Raw genomic sequence first — 27,342 nt, 5'->3', positions numbered from 1 at the left:
AAACTACCAGCTGTTCCGCGGGAGAAAGATGAGGCGTTCTGCTCCCGTAAAGATTTACAGCCTTGGAAACCCTGTACAGGGTCGCTATGGGTCGGAACAGACTCGACGGCACTTAACAACAACATATATATAGAGAGAGAAAGAGAAAGAGAGAGAGAGAGACAGAGAGAGAGAGAGAGAGATTTTCCTGGTGTGGCGCTGTAGGATCAGCAATGGATTGCGAACCACAAGGTCGGCAGTTCAAACCCACCAGCTGCTTCTTAGAAACCCTTTCCAGGGTCATTATGAGTCAGAACTGACTCAACAGCACTGTACAGCAACAACAATACTGAGAAATGGAGTCCTCATGTGGTACTGGAGGGTAAGCACTTAACTATAAGGTCTGTTTGAACTACAACATCGGTGGTTCAAACTTAGCAGCTGCTCCTTGAAACCTTATACAAGGTCTCCATTAATGGGAAGTGACTGGACAGCACTTATCAAAACCAGTATTACTCACAACTGGATGAGGCAGAGGCCGTGCTTTCACTAGTACAGAAAACGAAGGCACAGAGAGGTTAATTGCCCAAGGCCACACAGCAAGGAAGTGGCAGAGCCAGGCTTTGGACCCAGGCAGGTTGGTTCCATAGCCCGTGCTTGTAATTATTAACTCCATAAAAACACAACGATGTCTAACAAGTAGTAAGGGTTAGCGACTGCTTCAGCATTTGACTAGACTTGCAGCTGCACATCAAATATTTCTCTACTCCAAGAAAAGAGATATATCTCCTTCCTTAGATCATATGCTTCAAACTCACAGTCCCTGTAATCAAGAAATTCTCTCTTAAACCCAGGGATTGATGTCAGCAGGCACGCCCATTCAATGGATTGGCAGTGACTGACTTAAGGCATTTCGTTGAGAAGCCTCCTAGTTGATTAGCAATGTCTGTCGAGGACATGGCATGTGGGGCATGGGTAGCCATATATTTGCTATAACTTAAGTGGTTCCTGCTGCAATGAAAGTCCATCCTCCATGGTTGTGTTTTCTAGGTACTGGCTGTCCTGCTGTCCATGGGAAGCTGGGTTGTCTGGCTATGTACAGTACAGAGCCACCCCAAATATGACCCTTGAGACACACCCAGAGGGCAGCAAGTAGGCACTGCAGTCAGCTATGTATGGTATCTCTCCTGCCTTCTACTTTGATTCTACAGGAAGCAGAGAGAGCAGGGCCGAGGAGGCAATTCCCACCTTGATACACTTCCTGGTTCCTCCTCTCTCTGCTTTAGGGTTTCAGTCAAAGTGAAGCCAAACTTCAGGGCTCCTGTGTCAGGCTCAGCATACGGGAAGCTACCTGGACTCCCCCTCACCATCAGGAGCCTGGTGGTTCAGAGGAGAAACTCACATCCAATCTCCTCATTTGCCCTTCCACTGCAGTCTCCAGGCTCACTCTGAACAGGCTTGGAGTGATCTTCCTGGTGAAGGGAGGACTCTCAAGGCAGGCAGGACAGTGGCAGAGGGCTTCCTCCTACAGAGACTCAGAGCTAACCATATCAGCTGTCCCAGCAAACTGTCTGTGGGAGGAGGCTCCAGGGTGGGGGCAGTGAGAAATCTTTTGGCCTAATCAAAAAAAAAAAAAAAAGACTGGGGGGAACGAGGCCCGTGTCCAGCAGGGGGTCTGTCGAAGTCCCCCATGGCAGAGTTTATTTTGGAAGATTGATGACAGGAATTGAGATCTGACTCCCAAACACGCCACAATAAATCATCCCTCTTCCTTTCAAGGATTGAAACGATTTTCCTCTCTCAGTGGGACTTATCAGCCAGGGACATTTACCTTTCAGAGAGCAGATGGGATGTTAAATACTGGTTTGATTAAAAATTGGGTAGGCCGGGTCCCAGGAACAGATCAAGTGGAGAACAATGCTGGAAGTCACTTCTCCCAAGAACACACAAGATAGACTTGGTGATGTCAGCCACCTCCTTGAGAAAGATCTGATACGGGTGGGTTCGGCCCTTTCAAATTCCAATCCCCAGTCCCTAACTGACCTCTTCGTCTTTTGTTGGGATATCAAATGTCCCTCAAAGAAGATAGCATTTCTTCTCCTGTTCTCTGGATCCATTACTTCAGGGAGATAGTCTCCTTGGGCTCTTCTCAGATTCTTTGGAAATGATCAGGCTCTCCCATTCCACCCTGGACTGCAGAGAGGCCAGAGAAGGAGGCCTGACACAGGACTGTCATTTACGTGTTGTCTCCAAGTCTAACCTACCGACATTGCTGTCTCTTGCATAGAAACAACCATCACCACCATCTGCCCTAAGTGACCAGGTCAAAACGCAGCTGCCCCATGAAGTGCCCCAGGAGGTGGCTGGACATGTGGACATGTCCTACACTGGAGACCCTCACAGTGACCTGCTTTCTGATTGGGGACGGACTTTCCAGGACCAGAACTGTGTAGAGTTTATATACTGTTTCAAACCTGATGCTTTTCTGGCTACAGTTGCTTCTTTAGAAGACAAGGGAACTGGGCTAACAATGCAAGCAGCCAGCCTTTCAGATTGAAATTCAGGACCTGCTTTGTACTGTAGGTGGTCACTGTCTCTCCCTAGATTAGGGGGGCAGAGGTGGGTGGGAAGGCACAATGACAGCCTCCTTACCTGTGTAAGGAGTTTCTGGTACAAAGGGTAAATATGCTAGTTAATGTGTTAACTGAAAGGCTGAGGTTTCCAACTCACCCAGAGGCACCTTGGAAGAAAGTTCCAGCGATCTACTTCTGAAAAATCAGCAACTGGAAATCCTTATGAATCAGAGTTCTAGTCTGCACACCTAGGCATTGGAGTTGGCTCCTGCCAACTGGCTCTTTCCCGTATAAAGATGCTAGAGGGACCCTGTAGAAACCGCCTGCCTAGGGCCTCCCAGAAGACAGTAGAGGGTAAGTGACAGACCCCCCCATCCAGGACCCGGTTACCGGCAGGGATCATAGACTTTTCAGATGCTTATGCCCAGGCTGCAGCTTGAGTACTTACAGGAGGTCCTGAAAGAGAAAGAGAAAATGCCAAGGTCAGGGTCACGGCTGGAAAGAACAGGGATGGGGGGAAACTGCCTTAGAAGAAGAATCAAAGACTCCTTCCACTGAGGGGTATCCATCTGGTCTTCAAAGTTTGTGTTTTCCTGGCCCACTTTCACCCAGATAATCTCTTCTCCCTTTATTTCATCACCATAGTTTCATATCTGGATGAGCTGGGCAGCGGTCTGGTCCCCAGACTCTGTCCTGCTGGGAACCTAAGGGTAAACCCTACAAAGAGCCCTGCCTCAGTTTCCCTCCCCACAGAATAGGCTCTTTATGACTCATCTGACTCAGGACTCGCTTATAGAGTGGCTTTGCAGGACCTGGGACAGTGAACACTACAGCACTTTGAGAAAGGTCAAAGGTGGGATTCTTGTGAGTCACAGTGAGTCTGGTAACGTAGTGGTTACGAATTGGGCTGCGAACCGCAAGGTCAGCAGTTCGAAACTACCAGCTGCTCCATGGGAGAAAGAAGAGGCTTTCTGCTCCTGTAAAGATTTACAGCTTTGGAAACCCTGTTCACGGTCACTATGGGTCGGAACTGACTCAATGGCACTTAACAACAACAACAACAATAGCATACTGATTACAAATCGGGCTGCTAATTTTGATTAGCAGTTCAAAACTACCAGCTGTTCTGTGTGATAAAGATGAGGCTTTCTGATCCCGTAAAGATTTACAGCCTCGGAACCGACTCCACAGCACATAACAGCAACAACAAACGTTATCATAATGAATTGCAAATGTTACCACTGTAAAGGTAGAAGTTTTGTAACATAAAGTTTATCTTATAGTCCAGGAACAGAAGACCCTAGGACCATCAAGGGAGAAGACTACGAGGGGAATGTGGGACCCTATCCAGAGAAACAGTGATACCAGAGATGGAGGCAGATATGAGGACACAGGAGATAGAGCAGCTGAGGACTCTAGACTCATGGGAAGAGAAAGGCTGTTTGCTGGCGGCCAAGACTTGCAGAATGTGCCCTTTGGTTGTTTAAATGATTATATATTCCTGAGTGTTCTCATGTACCTCAAACAAACAAACAAACAGAGGGATAGAAGCAAATACTATTGAACAGAAAGTCCTGGTGTGGCGCTGTGGGTTGATGCGCTGGACTGCAAAGTTGGTTTGAACTGCAAGGTCAGCAGTTCAAGCTCAACAGTCGCTCCTTGGAAACCCTATACAGGGTTGCTGTGGGTTGGAACCAACTTGATGGCACTTAACAACAACAACTGTTGAATGGGAATTCATGGAAGGGATTATAATCATTGCAATGAAACAAAATACAATAGGATGAGTGCAAAACTGATGTTCTCCCATGTAAACTATCAATTCACAATAAAAGCTTTAAAACAAAAAGGTAAAAGGTGAGACAAAACTTAAAGAGACTGAGATGACTACTCAGTGTCCCCTCCAAGCTTCCCAAGAGCTGCTACAGAAAACACACAAGCAGGAGCAGGGTGAAACCAAGTCTCCCACTTGGGTCCCAGCTGATGTCCATCGGGTCTGCCCTGGCTTCTGTGACGCTGCCAGTCAGCTGTGTCTTTGCTCCCAGCCCTGATGCACACAACACCTCCTTCTCCACACCCACCTCTCTATTTTCTTCCCCTTGTGGTGTCCACTCTTCTTCCCACCTGACCTCATTCCTGGCAACGGCCCTGAGTTACAAATTCAAATGTTCTGAGGAAGGAGCTGATAAGAAGCAGCCGCAGACAGCAAAAGAAAAGATATTTCTGCAGAACATGAGTCAGAAGAAGCCCCCAGGCCCATCGATGTCCCGGGTACGACTGCCCAGCGCCGAGTGTCCTGGGACGTTAACCCAGCAGCTAGTTCTGTTGTTTCTTTTATGCTCAGCCAAAAATGACTCCTATGTCTCCCTTGCTCCTCACGTTCCCCCTTTATCTGTCTGCTTGCTGTCCTGGTCCCTGGCCAACAGCAAACAACCTCTTTCATGCTGGCCTCTGTCACAGCAACACATTAAGGGGGAACAAAATGTTTTAAATTAAAAAGAAGAAGAGATGTAGGAACTAGGCGAAGAGGCCCCAGGCTGGTGGACAAGCATGGAGGGAGAGGGAGGATTATGTGTGTGTGTGGGAGCATCTGGGACCCATCACACTGAGGGGCAAAGGAATGTCACTCAGTATCTGGACATACATCCTGAACTGCAGGATGCCAGTGGGACCAGCCCAGCTGGGAAGTCTGTGCCTGCTGCCTGGGGGATGGGTCCTCTGCGTGACAAGTAGTCCTGTGACAAGGATTAGCCCCTGGCAATCTGGATGGTTCGGCCACATGGTAGGCAGATGCTGTGTGGCCGCTGGCCTGACAGGGTCTGATTGCACGTGCGGTAGTCTCTGAGTCCCGTCCCCCGCCAGGGACTGTGACCCAGGCCAGAGCTGCAAAACTCTAGGCAGTATCAGCCTTACAGACATCATCAGATGTGACTGGGCAGTACCGAGCTGAGAGGCCTGTGACAGCACCAAGCATAAATCGTCGGTATCAAGTTTACTGATGTTTTCCAGGGATTTTTGTATCAGCAGCACCACCATTACTGTACACAGCACCCTGGTTCTTACTGTGTGCCCAATTCTAAGTCATCTCCCCACACAGAGCCCCTTAATCCTCAGAGCTCCATGGACGAGGTTCTTTAATCCCACACTGCAGATGATGCAACCAGCACAGGGAACTGAGGGGACGCTGCTGAGGCCAAGGGACTGCAACAGACAGAGCTCCTTTCCTCTGCTGCTGCACCCCCTCCCCAAATCGCCCACAGACCCTTGGGCACCCCAACCCTCTCCCAGGGATCCTACGCCTTTGTCTAGATCCCACCCTCCTATGTCTCACTACAAATCACAGCAGTTAGCCTCGAGTGGATTCTGACTCACGGTCACCCCGTATGCTTCAGAGTGGAACTGTATGCTCTGTAGGGTTTTCTTGGCTGCGACTTTCACAAAAGCAGATGGTCAGATCTTCCTTTTGTGATGCCGCTGTGTGTGTACCTTTAGATTAGTTGTTGTGTTGTGAAGTACTGTCGAGTCCATTCCAACCCACAGCGACCCTGCATAAGGTTTCTGAAGAGCAGCTGGTGAGCTTGAAACGCCGGCGTTGCAGTTCAAACGGCTTTGCGGTCTGGCGCATTAACCCACAGTGCCCCACCAGGCCACCCGGGACCCCGTATTTCCCACTTGTGTGCTTCATCTTCTTATTCAGAGAGTTTGACGGTTTGACCCCCTTCCAGGTCAGCATTCTCCCACCTGCCACTTCAGGACCCAGGAATAAGAAAAACCCCTATTTAGAAGTTGATTTTGTACTTTAGAAAGAGGATGAGACATAGGGGAGTTATGGAGGAAAAAAAAGACTTTTTTGGTCACAAACATTTTTCCCCAGCTTTTTTCCAACAGGCCTGCAGTGGGAGACCCTGGATTTCAAAGCAAATGCTTCATTCAAGGTTGTGCTTCGATGCCCCCCAGCTCTGAGGCGATTGGGAAGAGGCCAATAGCTTTGCAAAATCCACCAACACCAGCTGCCATCTAAGTGATGTTATTGGTTGGTGTTCACATAGACCACTGGGCTGGACTCAGTGATGTGTGTTGACTGACCCCTCACCTTGGCCAAACACCAAGGATAGAGTCACTCCCTAGGCATTGCCATGTGCCCATTGTACGGAAGGGGAAAGAGAGGCAAAGGCAGGTGAGGGTCACTTCGTGAACAGTGATGGGGCAGGACCAGGGCTCAAGTCTACTACTCTCCACCCAGTGGTTTTCCTTACAGACCACACTGTCACCCATGACTTGGGTTGTGGACCCTGCAGAGAGTGTGTGAAATGTGTGGTACAGTCCACTGCCTCCTCGTGGGAGGAGAGGAGAATGTCTATCATGTGCCACTGCTGTCCTCCGGAGGGCACCTGTCCCAGCCACCTAGCCCGCAGCATGAACTGGGGCCCTGCCTTTGTCTATGTGCTGCAGTAGCTGCTCTCACCTGCGCTTCGGCGATTCCCACAAGGCTATGTGGAAGGGACCCCTGTATGGGTGGCGCATTTCTTCCAGCCCTTCTTTTCTATGTTCATCCAGTCAACAAGCATTTCATGAACACCTACTACAGTCGCCCTTCAAAGAAGTAAGTTTCACGTTTGAAGCACCTGTTGTCTACCGGAGGAGCCCTGCAAGAGCAGCCATTAAGTGTTGGGCTGTGGACCACTATCAACCCCCATTTCATAGACAAGGAGCCTGAGCTTTGGTGGTGGTGTGTGCCCTCAAGTCAGTTCCAACTCACAGGAGTCCTGGTGTGGCACTGTAGGATAAGCACTAGACTATAAAGCTGTTTGAACTGCAAGATCGGCGGTTCAAACCCACCAGCCACTCCTTGAAAAAACCCTATTGTTGTTGTTGTTGTTAAGTGCCGTTGAGTCGGTTCCGACCCATAGCAACCCTAAACAGGGTTTCTGAGGTTGTAAATCTTTACGGGAGCAGATAACCTCATCTTTCTCCCGCGGAACCGCTGGTAGTTTTGAACTGCTGACCTTGTGGTTCGCAGCCCGATTCATAACCACTACGCTACCAGAGCTCCTTATACAGGGTCATTATGAGTGGGAACCAACTTCACAGCACTTAACAACAACAATCATAGGGTTTCTGAGAGCAACTGACCTTGTAGTTAGCAGTCCCAGTGCTTATCCCACAGCGCCACCCTGAGTCTTAGAGGGTCAGAAATCTGTGTAGGGGCATCCTGTTGTTAAGCACAGCATCTGTGTTTTGGTATTCTCTGTGTGTGTGTTTTATTTATGCATATTTTAGGTTTAGTTTCCCTATGGTAGAGTCTAGATTTAAACCCTGGCCTCTCTTACCCTGAACCCTGTCCAGACTGGAAAGACCATGATGGGTGGAGGAACCACCTGGACCTCAGCCCTGTGTCCTCTAATAAGGGCAGGTTGGCTCCACCCCTGTCACCATGGGCTTGGTCCTGCCCCAGACTCTGGTCCTGCTTAGTCCAGTCCTGGTTCTGGATGGGGGGTGAGGGTCACAGTGTAACATCCTATGAGCTGTGCTCTGACCCTCTCTGACAGATGTGCCCAGCAGCTGGGGACTGAGCCCTGGCCCACACCTCTGGTGCCTGCTGCCAGGTCCCTATGGCTGACCACCTGCTACTTGGCTCTGCCACAATGCATCCTGGACTCTCCTCTGACCTTGGGTGACTATGGTCATGCTCCGCCCCATGTGAGCAGGGGTTTTCAACGGGGGGTAACTGTGTCTCTCATGGACAGCTGGCAGTGTCTGGGGACATTTTTGTCATAACTTGCAGGCTACTATTGCTCTCTAGCGGGTAGAAGCCAAGGATGCTGCTAAACATCTTACAGTGTACAAGGCAAACCCATAGCAAAGATGTATCTGGTCCCAAATATCAATAGTGTTGAGGATGAGAAAGTGTGCACTGGACTAATGGGACCATTCCTGTCCCTGAGCTCCCTCAGTGTCTACAGTCCCTACAATTCACATCCCTGCTCATGCTCTATGTCAACACCCCAACCCTCCCTTGACCCTATGGATTGCCAATGTCGGGCATTCCGTTGTTCTGCCCCTACCTAAGAACCCATCAGAACACAGACAAATCCAGTTATTGATCATTTATTCTGTGTCTGATACTATGCAGATCTTATTGTCACGCAGTAATTTAGCGAAACAACAACTGCTATTATTAATGCTATTCTCCAGTGGGAAAAGCTCAGGCCCAGAGGTTCAAGACTGCAGAGTTCGTGAATACTTGAACTGGTACTTACTTAAGCCCAGGTCAGACACCAATGCCTGGCTCAATGAAACACAGCCTCACAGAGGGGCTAGAAGAATCCCTGGGGGATTAGGGACCCCAAAGCTAGAAGAGATACACACAGGAGAAATAAAAAGGAATAGCCTTTCTACTCAGCAGCCTCAGCCCAAGGAGTGAAACTACAGAGGAGTAGCTTCAAATCATGGAAAGACATTCATCAGTGACAGGCAAGATGGACTGTCTGTGAGGAAGTCTGTCCTTTGTATCAGTCTGTCATTTGCAGTTGACATTAAAGAGGACGAGCCCTTCTCTCTTACAGTCCTGAGGCAGAAACATGGACTTTATAGGGGAAGGGCACAGACAGATTCCTGGGGCAGAACCTCTGGTCTGTTCTCTGGGGAGATGTCTGACAAATCATGTCTGTGGCTGGCCAAGCACTTCCTAATACCTTAGCTCCCTTGAGCTTCACCACAACTCATCACCCATTTTATAGATGAAAAAACTGAGGCTTAAAGAAAGAACGTATTTTGCCTTTGGTTCATAGCTGGAAGTGATGGATAGGGTATGTCCTGAACCCTAGTTCAATGCTCATCCCAGGACAGCCCACCACTGCAATTTTAAGGGGTGGAAGGTGTCTTTATGTTTCTCAGAAAAAAAAAAGGGGGGGGGTTATTTAGACAGTGGTGTGGTTGGAGACAGCTGGGACAGTCTCCGAAGTGTACATCTCTTCCCAACTCCGTGTTCAGTAACTTCTCACCGGCTGCTAGAAACTGGCCATGGTGAGAGTTGTCATATCACAGAAATCAACAAAAGCTACAAAGCAATTCACTTCTGCCCCTCCTTAAGAGCTTGTTAGTGACCATTTCCCAGCACACTGCTGCTCCGATCTGTCTCATGATGCTGTTTCTCAACCACAAGACACCCCCAAACCTTTTCAGTTTGAGCTGATAAGAGAATAACAAGTTCTGAGATGGGTGGGCAGCAATTTAAATCACACCCACCCACACTCTCTCATCCTGTGCTCCTAGCAGGCATTGCTAATCAATCACAGCTATTCTTCCTCAAGCCTAGACAAGGTTTCATGATTCTTTCCAACACAGCCATTATCAATCAGCAGGAACTGGCACACTAGATGGAACCTATTAGTCATCTTGGCACTAGAGCCATGGCTTGGGGTAAGGGAGGAGACACAGGGGAGCCAAATGGGGGAAGCACAAGGACTATAGGACTAGAGTTCCTTGTCTTTCTTATCAGGCAGAACAAGTGTAGTATGGAGGGTTGGAGGGATTGAATTGAAACCAGGAAACCAAGGCAGAGAGTCATCCACACTGAATCTGGCTGTGATGCAATGGGGGCCAGGGAGGTGAAGACACTGAATGTCCCAGGCCCCCAGGCACACCTTAACTGTCTGTAGCCCTCTTGCGTCATCCCAGTCGAGCTGTAAAGATTGGCAGAGAGACTGGGTAAAGTGGGCAGACCCGAGGAGGTCTTCAGATGACTGATATCACACCCAAGGCTACAGCAATGCTACTTCAGCCATCAGAGGGTCACTCCTGCCACCATCAGAGGGTCACTCCTACAGCCATCAGAGGGTCACTCCTGCAGCCATCAGAGGGTCACTCCTACAGCCATCAGAGGGTCACTCCTGCAGCCATCAGAGGGTCACTCCTACAGCCATCAGAGGTTCACTCCTGCAGGCATCAAAGGGTCACTCCTACAGCCATCAGAGGGTCACTCCTACAGCCATCAGAGGGTCACTCCTACAGCCATCAGAGGGTAACTGCAGCCACCCCGTCCTCAGGCAGCACAGAAGGGGCCTTCCAGCTTGGCAAGGGCTCCCGGACCACCCGCCCTTTAGCCCAGCTCCTTTCCATCCAGAGGGTGCCCCCTTCAAATCCTTGTTTGGAGAGTATTTGGGGATGAAATGGGGCAGAGTGGTGGAATGGGGGAGACGGGAATGCCCCAGCCCTAGGCTTCTGGGCAGGTCTTCACACAGAGTGTTGGGCGGCAGGCTCTCTTCCCTTTCTCTTTCTTTTTAACAGAACTCCAATTTTATGCTGGGGTTAACCCATTTTCTACCCAGCCCTGTTTTCAGGGAAGCCAATCCCAGCCTAGCTAGGTATGGGTGATGGAATGTGTCTGAGGCCAGACCCCATCTTATACACAATTCTGACAGGGCATGGGGACAGGCCCACCTCAGACATCAGAGAGGAATGTCTACAGCCCAGGACACTGAGCCACGGAGACCTCACCATCCCCAACTGCATTTGGTCAGGAAAAGCAGACTGGAGATGCTGGGAAGTGGCTGCAGGCAGCCTCAGGTAGGGACAGGGGAAAGAGGGGGACCTGCCCATGGGCCCAGGCAGGATGGACAACACCTTAGACAGAGATGGCCACAGTCCACACCCACACCCTCTCCCCAACACTGTGGCAGCACCTCAGCCTCCACCACTGGCCACACCCCAGGGAGAAGGAAAGGGGGCAGAAGGAGGTGTTGGAGAGACTTACAAATTGTATTTTGCTCTCGGCTGAAGGCCCGAGCTCAAAGGCCAACTTCAGTGTAGTGTCACAAGGGTAAAGAAAATGATATCTTTGTGCACTTGAACCGTGCACACTTCATGCTCGCTTCACAAGTGTGAATTATCACAAACATCTGCTCAGCGCCAGCTGTATGGGTGGGTTGCTATGTCAGATGCTGTGTAAGTCAGACCCTTCTCTGTCCGCGGGGAGCTTCCTCTCCAGCCCAGGGTAGGGCTGTCCCTCTGGAGTCCCCTGACACCCCTCCCCACCAGGCTTAGAGGGTCTGGCCAGCTTCTTCCTGGAGCAGGGCTCAACTACTGCATGTAGACCACCAACACTGAGGCCATAGCCCCCTCCCCCAGGAGTGAGACCCTGGTCCCCACGCTGCTCCCCTTGGATCAGGTCCTGGTCCCCGACTTCTGTCCCGATCAGAACTGGGCTTGCTGATGGTTCTGGAGTGATGCTGTCCTTCTCCCCTCCCCCCTTAGGTCCTCCGCCCATGCTAGTCCTAAGCCTTGGCCCCAGTCCCATGCAAGCTCCTGCCTGGACTGGACGCAGTTGGAATGGACCATTCAGACCTCCATCTTCTCAAGGCTCTGGGGTTTACATTTTGGTTACAAACCAATCCTGGAAGGCCGGACTAGGCAACAGAAGCCTCCTTTAACAATGAGGGTCCAAGATGCAGAAAGAAGTGTTGCCCAGAATCCCCCTGGAACCCCAGTCCCATCTCAGGTCTCCATCCATACTCCAGCCCTCTGGTCAGCTCCCCACCTATGGACTTAGACCTGGGCCTTAGGCGCAAGCTGATTTAACAAATCCCCTGATGACTGGCCCTGGACTTGAACCCCGGAGTCAGCGTTTCTTTGCTCCCACTGGGGTGTCACACTGATCCTCCCAGGAGGACAAGCCTCTGTGCCACTATCCCTCGCATCCCTCTCTCTGATGTTCTTATGGAAGCTCCGGTGTGGGTAACACAGCAACCAGCCTCAGTGGGTGGGTCCACCAAAGAAGGTAGGACACACATCAGACTGTCCAGGGGAATAACTTTGCAGATCTTGTCTTTACAATTAGGCCTATATCTCCCATTTAAATTTTAAATGGTCAAAATAGCTGTTTTCAATAACATAAGTGACAATAGACATGTGGACCTCACCAGATGGAAGAAGACATAGGTATCAAATTAACTACATCTGCAGGAAGAGACAATGGAGAAGTACAATAGCATTAGTCAGAACAAAGCCAGGGGCTCACATACAAGGTCAAGTTGAAGCTGAAGAAAATGAAAACATGTCCACAAGAATATATCCTGCCTAAATCTAGAGACCATTTTGAGAATAGATCTGACACACTAATGACTGAAGATCAGGACCAGGAGAGTTGTGGGTTGACATAAAGGACATCAGATACAAAGAAAGGAAATGGTTATTAAGAAGACAGGAAAGAAAGAAAATATCAAAATGAATGTCCGAAGAGACTCTGAAACTTGTTCTTGAACATAGAGTAGCTAAAAGCAAATGGAAGAAATGATGACATAAAAGAGCTGAACAGAGTTTAAAGAGGAACTTGAGAAGACAAAGTATTATAATGAAATGTGCAAAGACCTGGAATTAGAAAACCAGCAAGGGGCTGTACCCCCTCAGACAGTTAAACTCAGGAATGCGCTTAGCCCCAAAGCTATGTATGCATCAACTCACTGAATATCTACAACCACAACAGGCAGCTTCAGTCCTGTAATTAACCCATTTTAGAGATGGGGCTTTGAGGCACAGAGAGGTTGACTATCTTGTCCAAGGTCACATAACTGGTAGGTGGCAGAACCAGCAGTTAAAATCAGCTCATTTTCTTAGGCCCTACATTATTGCTTCAGCTGTGAAAGCAAATTAAGAATGTCAACAAGTCTTTGATGGTGGGGTGGGAGATTTAGCTTGCAGAGAAAGAATATCTGCAATTAAGTCCTTTTAAGTCCCTTTGAGGAATGCATTGTCTCATCCATGCACTGAGTTTGGGTCACTCTTGTCTCTACTAAAGCCAGCTCCTGGAGTGTCCCCACTGAGGATGGACTTCTAAAGCCATCCAGACATTGTCCATCTAAGGAGTAATTACAACCAGCCACACATACATATTAGTCTGAAGGTTTTATTGCTCCTTCCTGTACTTAGAAGAAATAGAACAGAAACCTGATAACTTGGAGGTTTTGCTTTTCAGATTGGGCTCCTACCCTCCACCTGCTCCCCAGTATAGAATCATGAGTAAGATCATGGGTTTTGGAACCAAATAGTCACAAGTTCAAATCCCAAATTTGCTACTTACTTACTGTGTGATCTTGGGCAAGTTGCCTCCCCTCTCTGAATGCCAGTGTCTTTTACTGTAAAATGGGGTAATGATAGTATCTATCTTATTAGATTTGGAGTATCAAATGAGTGAATACAGTGTCTAGCATCATTCCTGGTTTACATAATGCACTCAATAAATGGAGTCCTGGTGTGGTGCGGCAGGATTATGCACTGGACCACGAGGTTGGTTTGAACCTCAAGGTCAGCGGTTCAAATTCACCAGCTATTCCTTGGAAACCTTATACAAGGTCGCTGTGAGTCGGAACTGACTAGATGGCACTTAATAACAACCAATGGACATTTTTATTGCTATGAAGTTGGAAATAATGACATTTGATCATAAAAGCATATTATACCACCTTCTGAGTTCTAACTGGAAGAACACCTAATACTTAGCTGTATCCCTGTACCAGACACCATTGTAAATACTTAATGGTGGTGATGGTTATGTGCTATGGAGTCGGTTCTGATGCATAGCAACCTTGCATAGGGTTTCCGAGGCTGTAAATCTTTATGGGACAGAAAACCTCATCTTTCTACCATGGAGCAGCTGGTAGTTTCGAACTGCTGATCTTGAGGTTCGCAGCCTGATTTGTAACCACTACTCCACTAGAGCTCCTTTAAATACTTAATTGTTGTTGTTGTTGTTGATTGCTGTTGAGTCATTTCTGACCCATAGTGACCTGGTATAGGGTTTCCGAGGAGAGGGTGGTGAGCTTGAAGCACCGACCTAGTGGTTAAAACTGATTCTAACCAGACTGATAGGTCTGTGCGTGTGTGTGTGTACAAGTTGTTTGTGATCCCTGGCTAATCTAAAGGTTTGTAGTTTGAACTCACCTAACAGTACATGTAAGAAGGGCCTATTGCTCTACTTCCGCAAAGATTACAGTCAAGAAAACGCTAAGGAGCATTCTCTCTTCTGTAACTCATGGGGTGGCCTGAAGTTAGAAGAGACTTGATAGCAATGGGCTGGATTTTGTTACCAGTCTTATAAGACTATAAGGACACCATTGTTACTGTCATTTTAGAGACAAGGAAATTGAGGCACAGAGAGGTAGGTGGGCATCCTTGCCTGGGGTCACACAGTTAGAGGGGAGCGGACTAGCTCTTCGCCCTCCTGCGGCCGCCTCTCAGACAAGCCCCTGAGACCTGGAAACCAAGAAGAACAAACAGGCAGGGGTCAGGGTGAGTGGAGATACCAGAACATGATGGATGGGCTGAGTGGCCATCTGAACACAACAAGAATAGATTAAGGTCAGTGGCTTTGAATGGGTAGACGAACTGCGCATTTCTCACTTCCTTGGGCCCCTGACTCTTGCAAGCTGGGGTCAGAATCAGAAGTCCCTAGTGAGGAAACTTTGGGGGTAGGTCTTGCTGGGGAAGATACAGGCCTACAGATACAGGCCAAGGGCAGGCATTGTTCTCAGACCTCCAGTTTCCCGGAACCACCTCCGGAGCAGGGCAGAGGGGCCCTAACTGCCCAGGCACAGATGGGGGCGGTGGGCCCTGAGAGCGGGGAAGTATTGGGGGAGGTTCACTACCAAGTCAGTCTTTGGAGTCAGGGCTCTAGCCTCTCTACTCTATTTTGATTAAGATCTGGAGTCTCAGGGACTCTGAACTTGAACTTGTCATTCTTGACTGAATCTCCAAGAAGCAGCGAGATCCTCCCACATGACCTGGAGTTTTCGTCCAAGGAGAGTTACTTCCTGCCGCACCCCACCCCCTCACCTCGGGTCCTTCCCAGGAACAGCAGTGCACAAGTGGTGCTCCTTTTCCAAAAATCACAAACAGTTCTCTTGCAAAGGTCAAAGTACATGTAGTGCTGTACTTCTACACCACCTCCAGGCAGGTGGCTTTGATTACTTCACCCCTTGGCACCCCCATGGTCAATTCTTCTCCAAGTCCTCAAGATATCTAGTTCATTGTCATCTTCATTTCCACATGAATGTGCCATTTCCCTGTTTTTCTGCCTTGCTTCTTCTGTAAGACTATAAGATTTTTAATGGGCAAGCCATTTATTCTTTAATCACTGTTCTAAGAAGAGATAGGGAGATTAGATGTCACAAAGGCAGTTCCAACAAGGAGCCAGGCAGGCAATATAAAAAGTCAAGCTGGTCTGGTGTGGCACAGGGAGCTTGCCTGGCTGTCTAAGATGGAGTGGCTGCTCCCCACATTCAGCTGCAACCAAGTAATGCCAAGTGGGAAGACAGACCTACTATCACCAGACCTTGAAAATATTCACAAAAAGTAAAAGATCTTATCTTTTTTAGCAAAATCTTTTGACTTCTAAATGCTGATACTAGTAAAAAATATATATATATGTATAATTTTTAACTACTCTGCAAGCCAAACAAAACCTGGACAGAGCTTCATTTTGAGCTTCAAGCTGCAGCTAATTCATGATATACCATTACCATTTCTGGAGAACTTCTAGCCTGGGATTGTGTGCTCAGTAAATCCTTGCTGAATACATGAATGAGTGATCAAGTGAATGGATGGGAGGACCCACTGGCTCTTACATGTAACTAAGAGCATATGACATGAAAAAGCAATGTCATAACAGAGTTAGAAATGAACCATTCGGTGTGAGCCTAGGTTCAGCCATGCTTGGACTTGTTTGGCTATGCCATCTTTGGACACTTTTGAATCCCTTCCATTTGTCTTCCACCCTTTACTAGGCATGGGATCCCAGAGTATTAGTGCTGAACAAGTCACAAGTCCCAGGATAATTGAGTGAATGAGAAGACTGGAGAAGCCTGGAGAAGAAACAGGGTTACATAAAACAGTAACGGGGAATAGTTAATAATTAGTGACACACTTAACCTTACTTTGAAATATGTACAAATGGTGTGTCACTCTGGGTTAACACACTGGACTGCAAGGTTGGCAGTTCAAGCTCACCCGACGCTCCTTGGAAACCCTATACAGGATCGCTATGGGTCAGAACTGACTCGACACTTAACAACAACAACAAAAACAACTATTGTTATTAGGAGCTCTGGTAGCGTAGTAGTTACGAGTCGGGCTGCTAACCTCAAGCAGTTAGAAACTACCAGTTGTTTCATGTGAGAAAGATGAAGCTTTCTGATCCCATAAAGATTTATAGACTCGGAAACCCTACACAGGGTCACTGTGGGTCATCAGAACTGACTCGACGGCACTTGACAACAACAACAATGTCATAGTTTGTCGCGGTTTGCATGTTGCAAAGATGTTGGAAGCTATGCCACCGGTTTTTCAAATACCAACAGGGTCACCATGTGGATGGACTTCAGTGGAGCGTCTAGACGAAGACAGACTAGTAAAAACAAGCCTGTCAATCTACTGAAATTTAGCCAATGAAAATCACAAAATGTTGTCCAAGACTTGGACTCAATTTGGATGCATCATCAGGAGGGTCTGATGACTGCAGGGAGACATCGTATTTGGTAAAGAGCCAGTGAGGGGAGTCCTCAGTGAGATGGGCCAGCGTAATGACCACAGCAACAGATTCACACAGGCCAGCGACTGGGGTGGTGCAGAGTCTGGAAAACTGTGTTATACTTGGAGCTGTCTCTGCAACAAGGAGCAACAACATGCCAGGACGAAGAGTGGGCACTTCTCATTAGTTATTTTTAATCTCTGTAACACAAATGATCTGAAAGAACAAAATTTCTAAGTTACAGATGCAAACGCCAAGGCTTAATAATGTTAATTAGATTTCCTAGGGTCAAATAGCTAATAAATGATGGTAGTTACATTCTTGTCTGGCTTGAACAGACTTCCAAGTCTACCCTCTTTCCCTGCCAGCATGGGGCTGGAAACAGCCATTCTTTCCGAAATACAGACCCTTACTCCAAAGGTAGAGTTACCAAGGATGCACTGGCAGTCCAGATCTCAGAGCCCTGCTTTTAATACCAGATTATTCTAGGACAGTACAAACACACTGCCCTCAGGGAAAGCCTGAGGCAGACATAACTAATCTATTTCATTGCTGTTTCTTGGACTTTTGGCAGCCACAACCAATCAGAGTAGACAACTACGATGACATGTATTTGCCATCCTCATCCAGAATCTCAGCACAATTGCACGTGGAATTTCCTTTACATTTATGACTGAGGATCTAGAAGCTCTTACGAGAGTCTGTCTTTTGAACTGGAAGAACCTTACACCTGCCACAGGAGAAGGATGTAGTTAGACTGTGTGGCAGAGCAGGCAGGTTCTAGGTTGAGGCTTGCTTGCATCTTGCTCTGTGACCTCACTTGTGTTGGGGTGTGGGGTGCTGGGTGATCTAGGAACCAAGGAACAGGGAAACACTTGGGATTCTATATTTGGCTTCATTTTTTTTTTTTTTTAAGGTTGGTTTGCTTTTCTGACATTGATTTATTGTTACAACAGCTCTTTAGCAACATTAGAGGACATTTTTGTCAAAGGAAAGTGCCACTCCTAAGGTCCCTGCCGTCACACACTGTTTTTATTTTCTCTCCCCCCTTCTGGTCACCAGCTGTAGTTTGCTGCTTCCTCCACATAATGTGACAAGGTTGACAGGTCCCTATATTTGTGCAGCCTTTAAAATTACGTTTTAAATGGCTGCACAGAATTCCATCAGGCTGTTAAGCCATGCACTGGGCTGCTAACCTCAAGGTCAGCAGTTAGAATTCATCAGCTGCTCCTTGGTAGAAAGATGAGACGTCCTTATCCTGTAAAGATCTGGTAGTGTAGTGGTTACGAGTAAGGCTGCTAATCTCAAGGTTAGCAGTTCAAAACTACCACTGGTTCCATGGGAGAAAGATAAAGCTTTCCACTCCCACAAAGATTTACAGCCTCAGTAACTCTATAAAGGGTCACTATGAGTCAGAACCAAATCCACGGCACATCACCACCACCACCAAAGATTGTACAGTCTTGGAAACCCCATATAGGGTCATTATGAGTCGCAACTGTGAGAAATGTTGTAGATACCGCCCCCCATGCTGCCTTACTTCCTTTTGGGTATGAGGTCACCGATGAGTTAGCACAAGTGCTTACTGACAAATGTTTAAGAAATCCAATCTGTACTCATTTTAGTGAGAGAGAAGTTTTGTTTGATTTTACAAAATCGGACAGCAGCTAAACTAGGATTTGCTTAATTGTTAAAAGTCTAAAGTTTTGAATATTGTATGCTGTGATGACCATCTCTGCGCATACCTTACCTTCCTTTCCAGGGTAAGGAAGTGAGGCTAGGAGGTCAATGTGGAACTGTGTATATATATCATTTTGACTCTTTGCACTTGCTTTTGATGTCACCCATATAATGTTTGAGAGCTTCCAGAAAGCAGAGCAGAAATCATAGGAGGGAGTGAGAGGCTCAGAATTAAGGCACATTCTCCAGGTCACACAGCAGAAAAGAAGTACTTGAATTTGGGACATCCTTTGGACAAGGACATCTCCTTATCCAAAGCTCTTTTTCTGTCACATCTGAGTTCAGCATTGGGATCTGAGGGTGAAGAGTCCAAAGGAAATGGGGACAGCAACATAAAGAAGCTGAAGCTAGTCTGGTTGCTGGCTTCCCCTGGTCACGGAATGTCCCTTCCCTACAGGAGGCCCAGTCTGACTTTTTAATTAAGAGAAGATGCTGTTTGGGGGCTGGGGAGGGAAAGGGCTGTGTTATCAGGCCCTGATTCTCATGAAGGAGGCTCAACAGTTCTCCCTGCAGCTGGGCAGCCTGAGGCGAGGGCTCTGGAAGGAGGGAGAAGGTTGTGAGAGCTCTCTGCAGAGGAAAAGGCTGGGTGGTCTCCCAAGCTCTGTTCATTTTCTGCCCCAGGCATGAGAAAAACACAACAAACAAGCCTGAAGCCTCTGCCTGTCTCAGCCCCGGCCTCTGAGAGCCCTTCCTGGCATCACTTCACTGCCTGGGCAGTGGGTTGTCAGGTTTGCCCAGCCAGGCCCACCTCTCTTCCTGACCAGCCACACTCTGCCTCAGCCCCAGTCCACTGTCCAGGGTGGAGTCTAGAACCAGACCAGAGCCTTCCAGGAGGCCAGCCTTCCTACCCAGCAGTCTCAGCAGCTGGTCAGTCATTAGAAAAGGACACTAAGTTTAGCAGTAGGTCAGAGAAAAGGCAGGAATCCCTCAATGAGATGGACTGAAATAGTCGTAACAACGTTCTCAAACACATCAACGTTCACGAAGACGGCAAAGAGTAGGCAGTTGGGTTTTGTGTCATATAAGATCACGGCGACACCAACTCGATGGTAACTAGTAACTCTGTGTGACCAGCACTATGGTGCTGGGGTGACAGGGGTGGAAAACACCACATACGTTTGGGTGAGTCAACCTCTGAGCTTCAGTTTCCTAGGGGATAAAGTCATATCTACCACCTGGTGTGAGGCTGTGGGTTAATGCGCTGGACTGCCAAGTCGCTTTGAATCGCAGGGTTGGCGGTTCAAGCTCATCAGCTGTTCCTTGGAAACCCTATACAGCGTCTCTATGGGTCAGAACCGACAACGGGACTTAGCAACAACCACCTCACAGGGTTGTTGTAAGAATTAAATGAGGTGATATACATAAAGTTCTCTAACTGGTATCTGACAATAAGTACTTTGTCAATATTAGCTTTGACATTCTTATTCTTTCTGGTTACAGGATATAGACACTCAGTGCAGAAATAAATAAGAAAAATTCAGACACTGATAACTCCTATGACAAAGTTAAAATATGGTAAAGTAATAGAGGAGGCTGGAGTTTGGGAAGATTGTTTTAACTCAGGTGATAGAAGAAGGGCTTTCTGGGGAGGTGACATTGGAGGTGTCATGACTGCATCCCAGGGACAAGCATTCCCCCTACATACAAGCAGCAGCATTGGCCCTGAGGTGGGAAGAAGTTTGAGTGTCTACGAAAGAGAAGAAGGTTCATGTGGGTAAGGCTGTGCTGCCAACATCAAGAACTACCTGACATACGTAGCTATTAAAAAATGAAAATTAAAATAGAATAAAATATTCAATTCCTCAGTCTCACATTACAAATGAGGGTGGCTTTGTTGCTGTTGTTAGGTGCCGTCAAGTTGGTTCTGACTCACAGCGACCTCGTATAGGGTTCCCAAGGAGTGGCTGGTGGGTTTGAACCTTGTGGTTCTCAGTCCAGTCCTACAGTGCCACTAGAGAACTCCAGGGTGGCTGGTGGCTATCACATTGGATAGTGACGATCTCAGAACCTTTTTATCATTGCAGAAAGTGCTATTAAGCAGCTTTGCTCTAGAGATTTTGCTGTTGTTAAATGTAGGTTCTGACTCATAGTGACCCTGCATAGTGTTTCCGAGGAGTGGCTGATGGGTTTGAACTGCCTAACTTGCGGTTCAAACTGACCTTGCATTATCCTGCAGCACCATTAGGGAGGGAAAATGAGCCTAGCATGAGATGAAGCAGGAGAATCAGGCAGGGGCCAGAACTCAAAGGGTCTTGGAGGCCAGAGCAATGAGCTTGACATCTTTCCTATGTGCACCGGGAAACCTTTGGATGTCTTACGCATTATCTATCCAGAGAGGAGGAGAAGGGATTACCTCTGATTGTCTCATATCTCTGAGCTCAAGGAATCTTCATAAAAGAGAGCTGAAAGGAACAGATGGGTCCAAACCTGAAAGCCATAGAAACTTTCGGAGACCTAATATTTTCCTAAGGGATGCACAACTCCTCCTAGGGAAGTCAAAGATGACGCAGCCTCTGTCGAGACCATCGCCCACCCAGTGTTGAGTCACCCAGATCCCCCTTTAGGAGTGAAGGTCTTACTTCCTTTAGCTGCTGGGAATGCTGAGTTATCAGTACTCTTCAGGAGAGACTCACCTTGTCTAACAGTCTATCCCCCTAACTTAGGACAACTCTGAAGAACCATCCCACTCCAGAGCTACCTGGAAGGTTGCTGGGGCCTTTGTTGACAGTGCATCACAGTTTGGCCTCTTCCTTTGCCTGGGCCTGCTTTCTTCCCTTCCCTTTTGAATGGTTAAGGCTATGTGTTAACTTGGCTAGACCATAATGCTCAGTGGTTTGGCAGATATTATATAATTATCCTTCATTTTTTGAATATATGTGAGCAGCCAATCAGTTGGAAAGGGAGTTTCCTTTGGAATGTGGCCTGTATCTTACATGTATATGGGTGTTCTGGGAAAGCTCACCCTCTCTCCATCTATCATTCCGTTTTGCATTTGCCTCATCATCCTCAGTCTTCTGGTTCTTACCACCTGCAGATTTTGGGTTAATCAGCCCCTATAACCACCTAAGTCAAGGAGAAGTCTCCAGCCTGTGACCTGACTCATGGATTTGGAACTTACCAGCTTCCATATGTGTGTAGCTTTCATTGCCTTGAAATAAATCTCTCTCTATTTTTATGTAAAGAGCTCTGGTAGCATAGTGGTTGTAAGTCAGGCTGCGAACCTCAAGGTCAGCAGTTCGAAACAACTAGCTGTTCCGCGGGAGAAAGATGAGGCTTTCTGCTCCCGTAAAGATTTACAGGGTCGGAAACCCTGTACAGGGTCGCTATGAGTCAGAACCGACTCTACAGCACACCACCATATTTATATGTGTAGTCCTGCAGGATCAAGACTGGACTGCTAACCACAAGGTCGGCAGTTCAAACACACCAGCGGTTCCTCAGAAACCCTATACAGGGTTACTATGAAAAGGGTACTTAACAACTACATATTTATATGTGGAGTTCTGGTGTGGCACTGAGGAATAGCACTGGATTGCTAACTTAAATTTCGGTGTTCAAAAGCACCAGAAATCCTATACCGGGTCGCTATGAGTTGGGACCAACTTGATGGCACTTAACAACAACACGCTATCTGCGTGTCGGCTTCTCAGGTTTTGCTCCTCTGAGGAAGCCAGTCTAAGACTTTCCAATGGTGTTGCTCTGAAGAGCATGCTAGTCAGCTTCCTGTAGCTAATCTCCATTTCAAAGTCAGCTTCTCTGGGAAGCCAGTTAGCACCAGTCCCTCTGCATCACAAGGGGAAAGGCCTGTCCTTCTGCCATTGGAAGCAAACACTCTGAGAGTCTCGGTGGTACCAGCACTAAATTGAGCACTGCCCCATTCTCAAGACAGCAGCTTCCCGTGTGGTAAGAAACTACATTCACAGAACGCCAACTCTGTGTCTGGCATTTTACACGTGTGGTCCCTGGGGTCCCAGCTCACCACATAATACCTCTTAAGAGGGGTATTGTTATCCCCATCCTACTAAAGGCAAAGCCAAAGCTTTGGGAGTCTGTGACAAGTCCAATTTCCTACAGCTACTTGATGTCAGAACTGGGATTTGAACCCAAATCTTGTTTACACCAGAATCCAGTTTGTTGGCCCTGCCCTATGACATCCTTCCAAACTCAAGGATTTCCATGAGCTAACACACAAATCCATCTTAAGGGACTTAGGGACTTGAATCTCTTCTTGTCTTTGCGGTAGTCAAGAAACAAAGTGACACTCTGTCCACAGAGCTCCTCATTCAGTGGGAATTTTATGGCTTAACTACAGCTACCAGCTAATGTCTGTCATTGGCACTACTTTTCCAGGCTCTACAAACATTGCTTTGATGTATTAACATCCCCTAATGGGGGCACTGGCTAATAAATCATTAAGTGGAGGTCAGACCAACCAAACTCTTTTAAACTCTGACTTCACTCAGTAGCTGACTGTGGGCCCATCCATAGTGCAGAAGGCATTGGGATGGGACAATTCAAGGAAGCATAAAATCACCTAGAGAATTCACACTGGAAAGAGGCCAGGGGGCATTGTGACTTCAGCAGATGGGAAAAAACACCTATAAAGGAACCACAGGGGACAGGCTGAGGCCAGCATGGGAAGACAGCAGGAGATATGGTCCTTGTAGCCAGACTCTGAACTCAACAGAAGACTATGTAGTTAGCTTCTGAAGAAACAGATACTGCATGTTTCTAGGGTGAGAAAGTCCCGCAGAATTGGAGGGTGAGGGGATGATTGCAGCCAAGATCAGAAAAGGGAGGTAGAAAGAAGTAAAAACAACATCCTCTTCTATTGCTGAAAGAAAGACAGAAAATCTGCTACACAAAGCAGCTGTCCTACAAAGACAGGACACAAGGCTAGGGAGCAGGGAATTTCTGAGTGTGCAACTGTTCCTTCCACGAGGCCCTATGAGCAAGGGTCAGAGGTCAGGGTGTCCATGCCACCTCCCAAGCCCTCTCCAAGACTGTAAAGGATTCAGTGGGATGGAATCAAAGACTAGAAAAAGGCGTTAAGAGAATGAAGCTGAGCCTGAAATCAATTGATTTAGAATCAGAAACATGTTCCTTATAAGCATTGTGATTATAAGGGCATTAAAAAAAAATGGTTTCAAGATATCTCTTTGGATTGGGTAAAAATCGTTAAGAAAATTTCTAGTCCCTTTGAACTGGAGGGGAAACTGACAATGAATTGCCCCTCCTGGGGAAGGCAGAGAAGGGGGTTACGGGACCTCAGGACAGAGGAGAGGTGGCAGCAGCAGGAAGTCCTATGGGCAGCATCACAGGAGCAAGTGTGGGCAGGGTGGGATGCACCGATGCCCATGCTAATTGTACATGGCACGTAGAGGAAGGCAAGCTGTCACAAAGAGGATGTTAGGGGTGACTGCATAGCTGTTGTACTTGGTGCTGACTGTTTCCTCTGTGGGGGTTGCTTTATTTCGTTTCCTTAAGGGGTGAGGAGGTCTCTCTGGTGCAATGAAAAATGGGGTGTGATCCCTGCCCATTCACCTATGGAAAGGCATGATGGGAGTTTGGGATGGGTACGACTGGTGAATCAGAGGACATCCAAGAGAGAGCCAGTTCACACCTTTCAGAGGTTTTCCTTAGTCTCATTCCGAGTTTTTTGTTTGTTTGTTTGTTTGTTTGTTTCTACTCGGAACATTCCGGTAATGCCTTATCACAGGTTTTCTTGGAGATGTCATTGCGCATGAGCTTTGGAGTCAAACAGACCTGGTGTCTACGCCAGTGACTCTCAACAGCTATGGGACCCACACACGTTTCTTTATTATCAACTAATAGTACCAGCTTGCAAGTTTGTAGTAAGGACAATACAAACATGCACGTAAGGTTCTTACAATTAATAAGCACTCCTCAGAAACCCTATGCTGGGCTGCTAGGAGTCGGAACCAACTTGACGGCACTTAACAACAACACAACAAAAGTAAATGGCAACTTTGCTTCTCGTTACTAAGACACTGTGTAGGTTTAGGATGCTTGCCACAGCAATCTTAGCTGCATGACTGCATGACGCCCTTGCAGCCATCTGATGCATCTTAGCAAACTTTTCATTTTCCCTTCCCGCTGAAGTCCTGTCTCAGCTGGTCTCAGCAGCTTTCTCATATTCAGGACTTAAAGGACTTAAGCAAAAGACCCATCAGGCACAGACAACCCTACTGAGGACCTGGATGACAAGAACTTAGTGAATTTTCTTTAGCTCTTGGTTGATTTTTGTGGGACCTGCCTGATTCCTTTTATGGGTCAAAGATGGGAAGGGAAAGATGGGAGATTAAGAGCCCCTCCTCGGACTTGGCAGGAGCCTCTCTCGCTCACTTCTAATCCCTGGGCCTGCAAACGCCTGTCCTCCCCACACTGAGATGCTGCAGAACCGGAGGCTTATACACAGACCCTGTTATTTATTGAGAGGCTTAGGGCCAGGATGAGGTTGGGTGGGTCACAGCCACATTCTCTTCTGTCCTGGCTCTTCTCACCTGGGTTGTAAGCAAGGAGGGAAGGGGTGAAACACAGAAAAGGAGGAGGGATAAAGGAGAAAGAAAGCTACGACAGAGGAGGAAAGGTATTCACATTGTTGAGGGCCTACTATGTACCTGGCCCTGTAGGAGATGTTTATAGAAGCCTCTTTTTTAACAGACTGTATATAAGTCATTTTACCTCATATGCAAGTATATGGGCAGTGATGAAATGTGTATTTTGGTGAATGTTTCAGTGGTCACCAGAACAGGCTTTGAAGTCAGACCTGGGTCCACATCCCAGCTCTGACACTTACAGGATGACTTTATACACACAGACATGTTACTTCACTTCTCTGCACTTAGTTTTCTCATCTGGTATCTGAGCATATGAATTCCTACCTCCTAGAGTCCTAGTGTGGCACTGTGGGTTAATGCGCTGGATTGCGAGGTCTGTTTTAACTGAAAGATCAGTGGTTCAAGCTCACCAGTCTCTCCTCAGAAACGCTATCCGGGGTCACTATGAGTTGGAACCTACTCAATGGCACTAACAACGACAACAACAACAACAACAACAGAGTTCTATTATCTCCATCAGTGGAGTCTTACATGAGGCTGAACAGGTTTCAACGGAGCCTCTAGAGTAAGGAGAACTAGGAAGAAAAGTCTGGGGATCTTCTTCCAAAAATCAGTCATGGAAACACTATGAATCACAAAGGTCCAACCTGCAACCAGTCATGGGTGTGACAGAGGACAGGCAGGGTTTCATTCTGTCGTTCACGAGGCTGACTTGACAGCTGCCTGAGGCAAGTCCTAAGCATGGCCCTGGACACTAGAAAGCACTGGCTGGGAGGACAAGGAGGCTAACAAAAGAGGGAAAGTTGAAGAGGAGAAAATAGGAGAGGATCATGGAAGAGCGCCTGAGAATCCATGTGCTTGCTGCTACCTGGGAGTTTTGATTAGCTTTGATTTTCCGCCATTACCTAGCATTGAGGCCCAAATGGGGACCATGGGGAGGCCAGTACTAGGTGCGGCTGGAAGACCCAGTTAATGACTGCGCTTCTTTCAGAGGGTGTCAAGCAGCAGAGTCGTGGCCACCGCCCCACAGCCTCTGGACAGAGGAGGGGCCCTCCAGTGTGGACTCACCGGATTTGCCGAGCTGTGTCTTTAAGGAGACCCCGGGTGGGAGCACAGGAGGGAGGAAGGTTAAGATGACTAGTTGGTGCTAACAAATTCAGGGTGTGGAAGAAGTCTTTTCTTGGCTGTCCATCAAAGGAGGGATTGAATGTCCCTGAGTTTGGAGAGAGCAGAAGGGGAGGACAAGGTGGGGGAGGGGTGCAGGAGGGCCTTATGTGTTTACCCGCAGAGCTTTCTCTCTGGACAGGCATCCCTGGGCACTGGGAGGGGCTGGGGTGTTGGGTCCAGCGGCTGTCTGTCCTGGTCCTAGCCTCCCCAGAGGCCGGTCTGTCTGCTGCCGCCCCTCCCCCAACACCCCAACCCCAGCTCAGGTTCTATCCAAGCAGCTGGGCTGGAAAGTGATCCTGAGGAAGAAGGCCCTTCCTGTTGATTAGGGACCAGGCCACACTCCCCCACCCCCTCCAGCAAGGCCAGCCCACCCCTCATCCAGGCGCCTGGAGTCCCAGGGCCGCCTCTGGCCCCTTGTCACCAAGGGTTGGGCAATGCTTCATCTATGTTCCACTGTAATGTTCCACTGTAACCAAAGGAAACGTGCCTCTCAGGGAGATCACAGACCACTCACAAGTAGAAACATTCATCAAAGGTTATTTCCGCCACAGGCTGGAAGGAGGGAGGGCATAGGAGCTGTGCCATGTCCAGGAATGGTTCATTCAGAACTTCTTGGCCCTGGCCCTGGGCCAGGCAGCGGGTAAACAGAGAAGAAGACACCATCCCTGTTTCTACCCTAGCTTCTGCCCTCAGGAGAGTCATGAGAACAAAAAGATGCAGAAAAATGTAACACCCATATGGCAGGAGCTCTCAAAATGCAATAGGCAGAGGGACTGCCCAG

At 47.9% G+C, this 27,342-nt stretch overlaps 1 protein-coding gene across 1 annotated transcript in view; it reads right to left on the bottom strand.

Annotated features, from left to right (window-relative positions):
- COL13A1 (collagen, type XIII, alpha 1) overlaps window positions 1–27,342 on the bottom strand; it is a 198,700-nt gene that overhangs the window by 119,594 nt on the left and 51,764 nt on the right. Inside the window, exon 3 of the mRNA XM_006837462.1 lies at window positions 3,001–3,008. Coding sequence (XP_006837525.1) covers window positions 3,001–3,008 — 8 coding nt within the window. The remainder of the gene's footprint in view (window positions 1–3,000; window positions 3,009–27,342) is intronic.

The sequence above is a fragment of the Chrysochloris asiatica genome, unplaced genomic scaffold, assembly GCF_000296735.1.
Source record: "Chrysochloris asiatica unplaced genomic scaffold, ChrAsi1.0 scaffold00020, whole genome shotgun sequence".
Classification (NCBI taxonomy): Eukaryota; Metazoa; Chordata; class Mammalia; order Afrosoricida; family Chrysochloridae; genus Chrysochloris; species Chrysochloris asiatica.
This window is presented reverse-complemented; position numbering and strand designations above follow the sequence as displayed.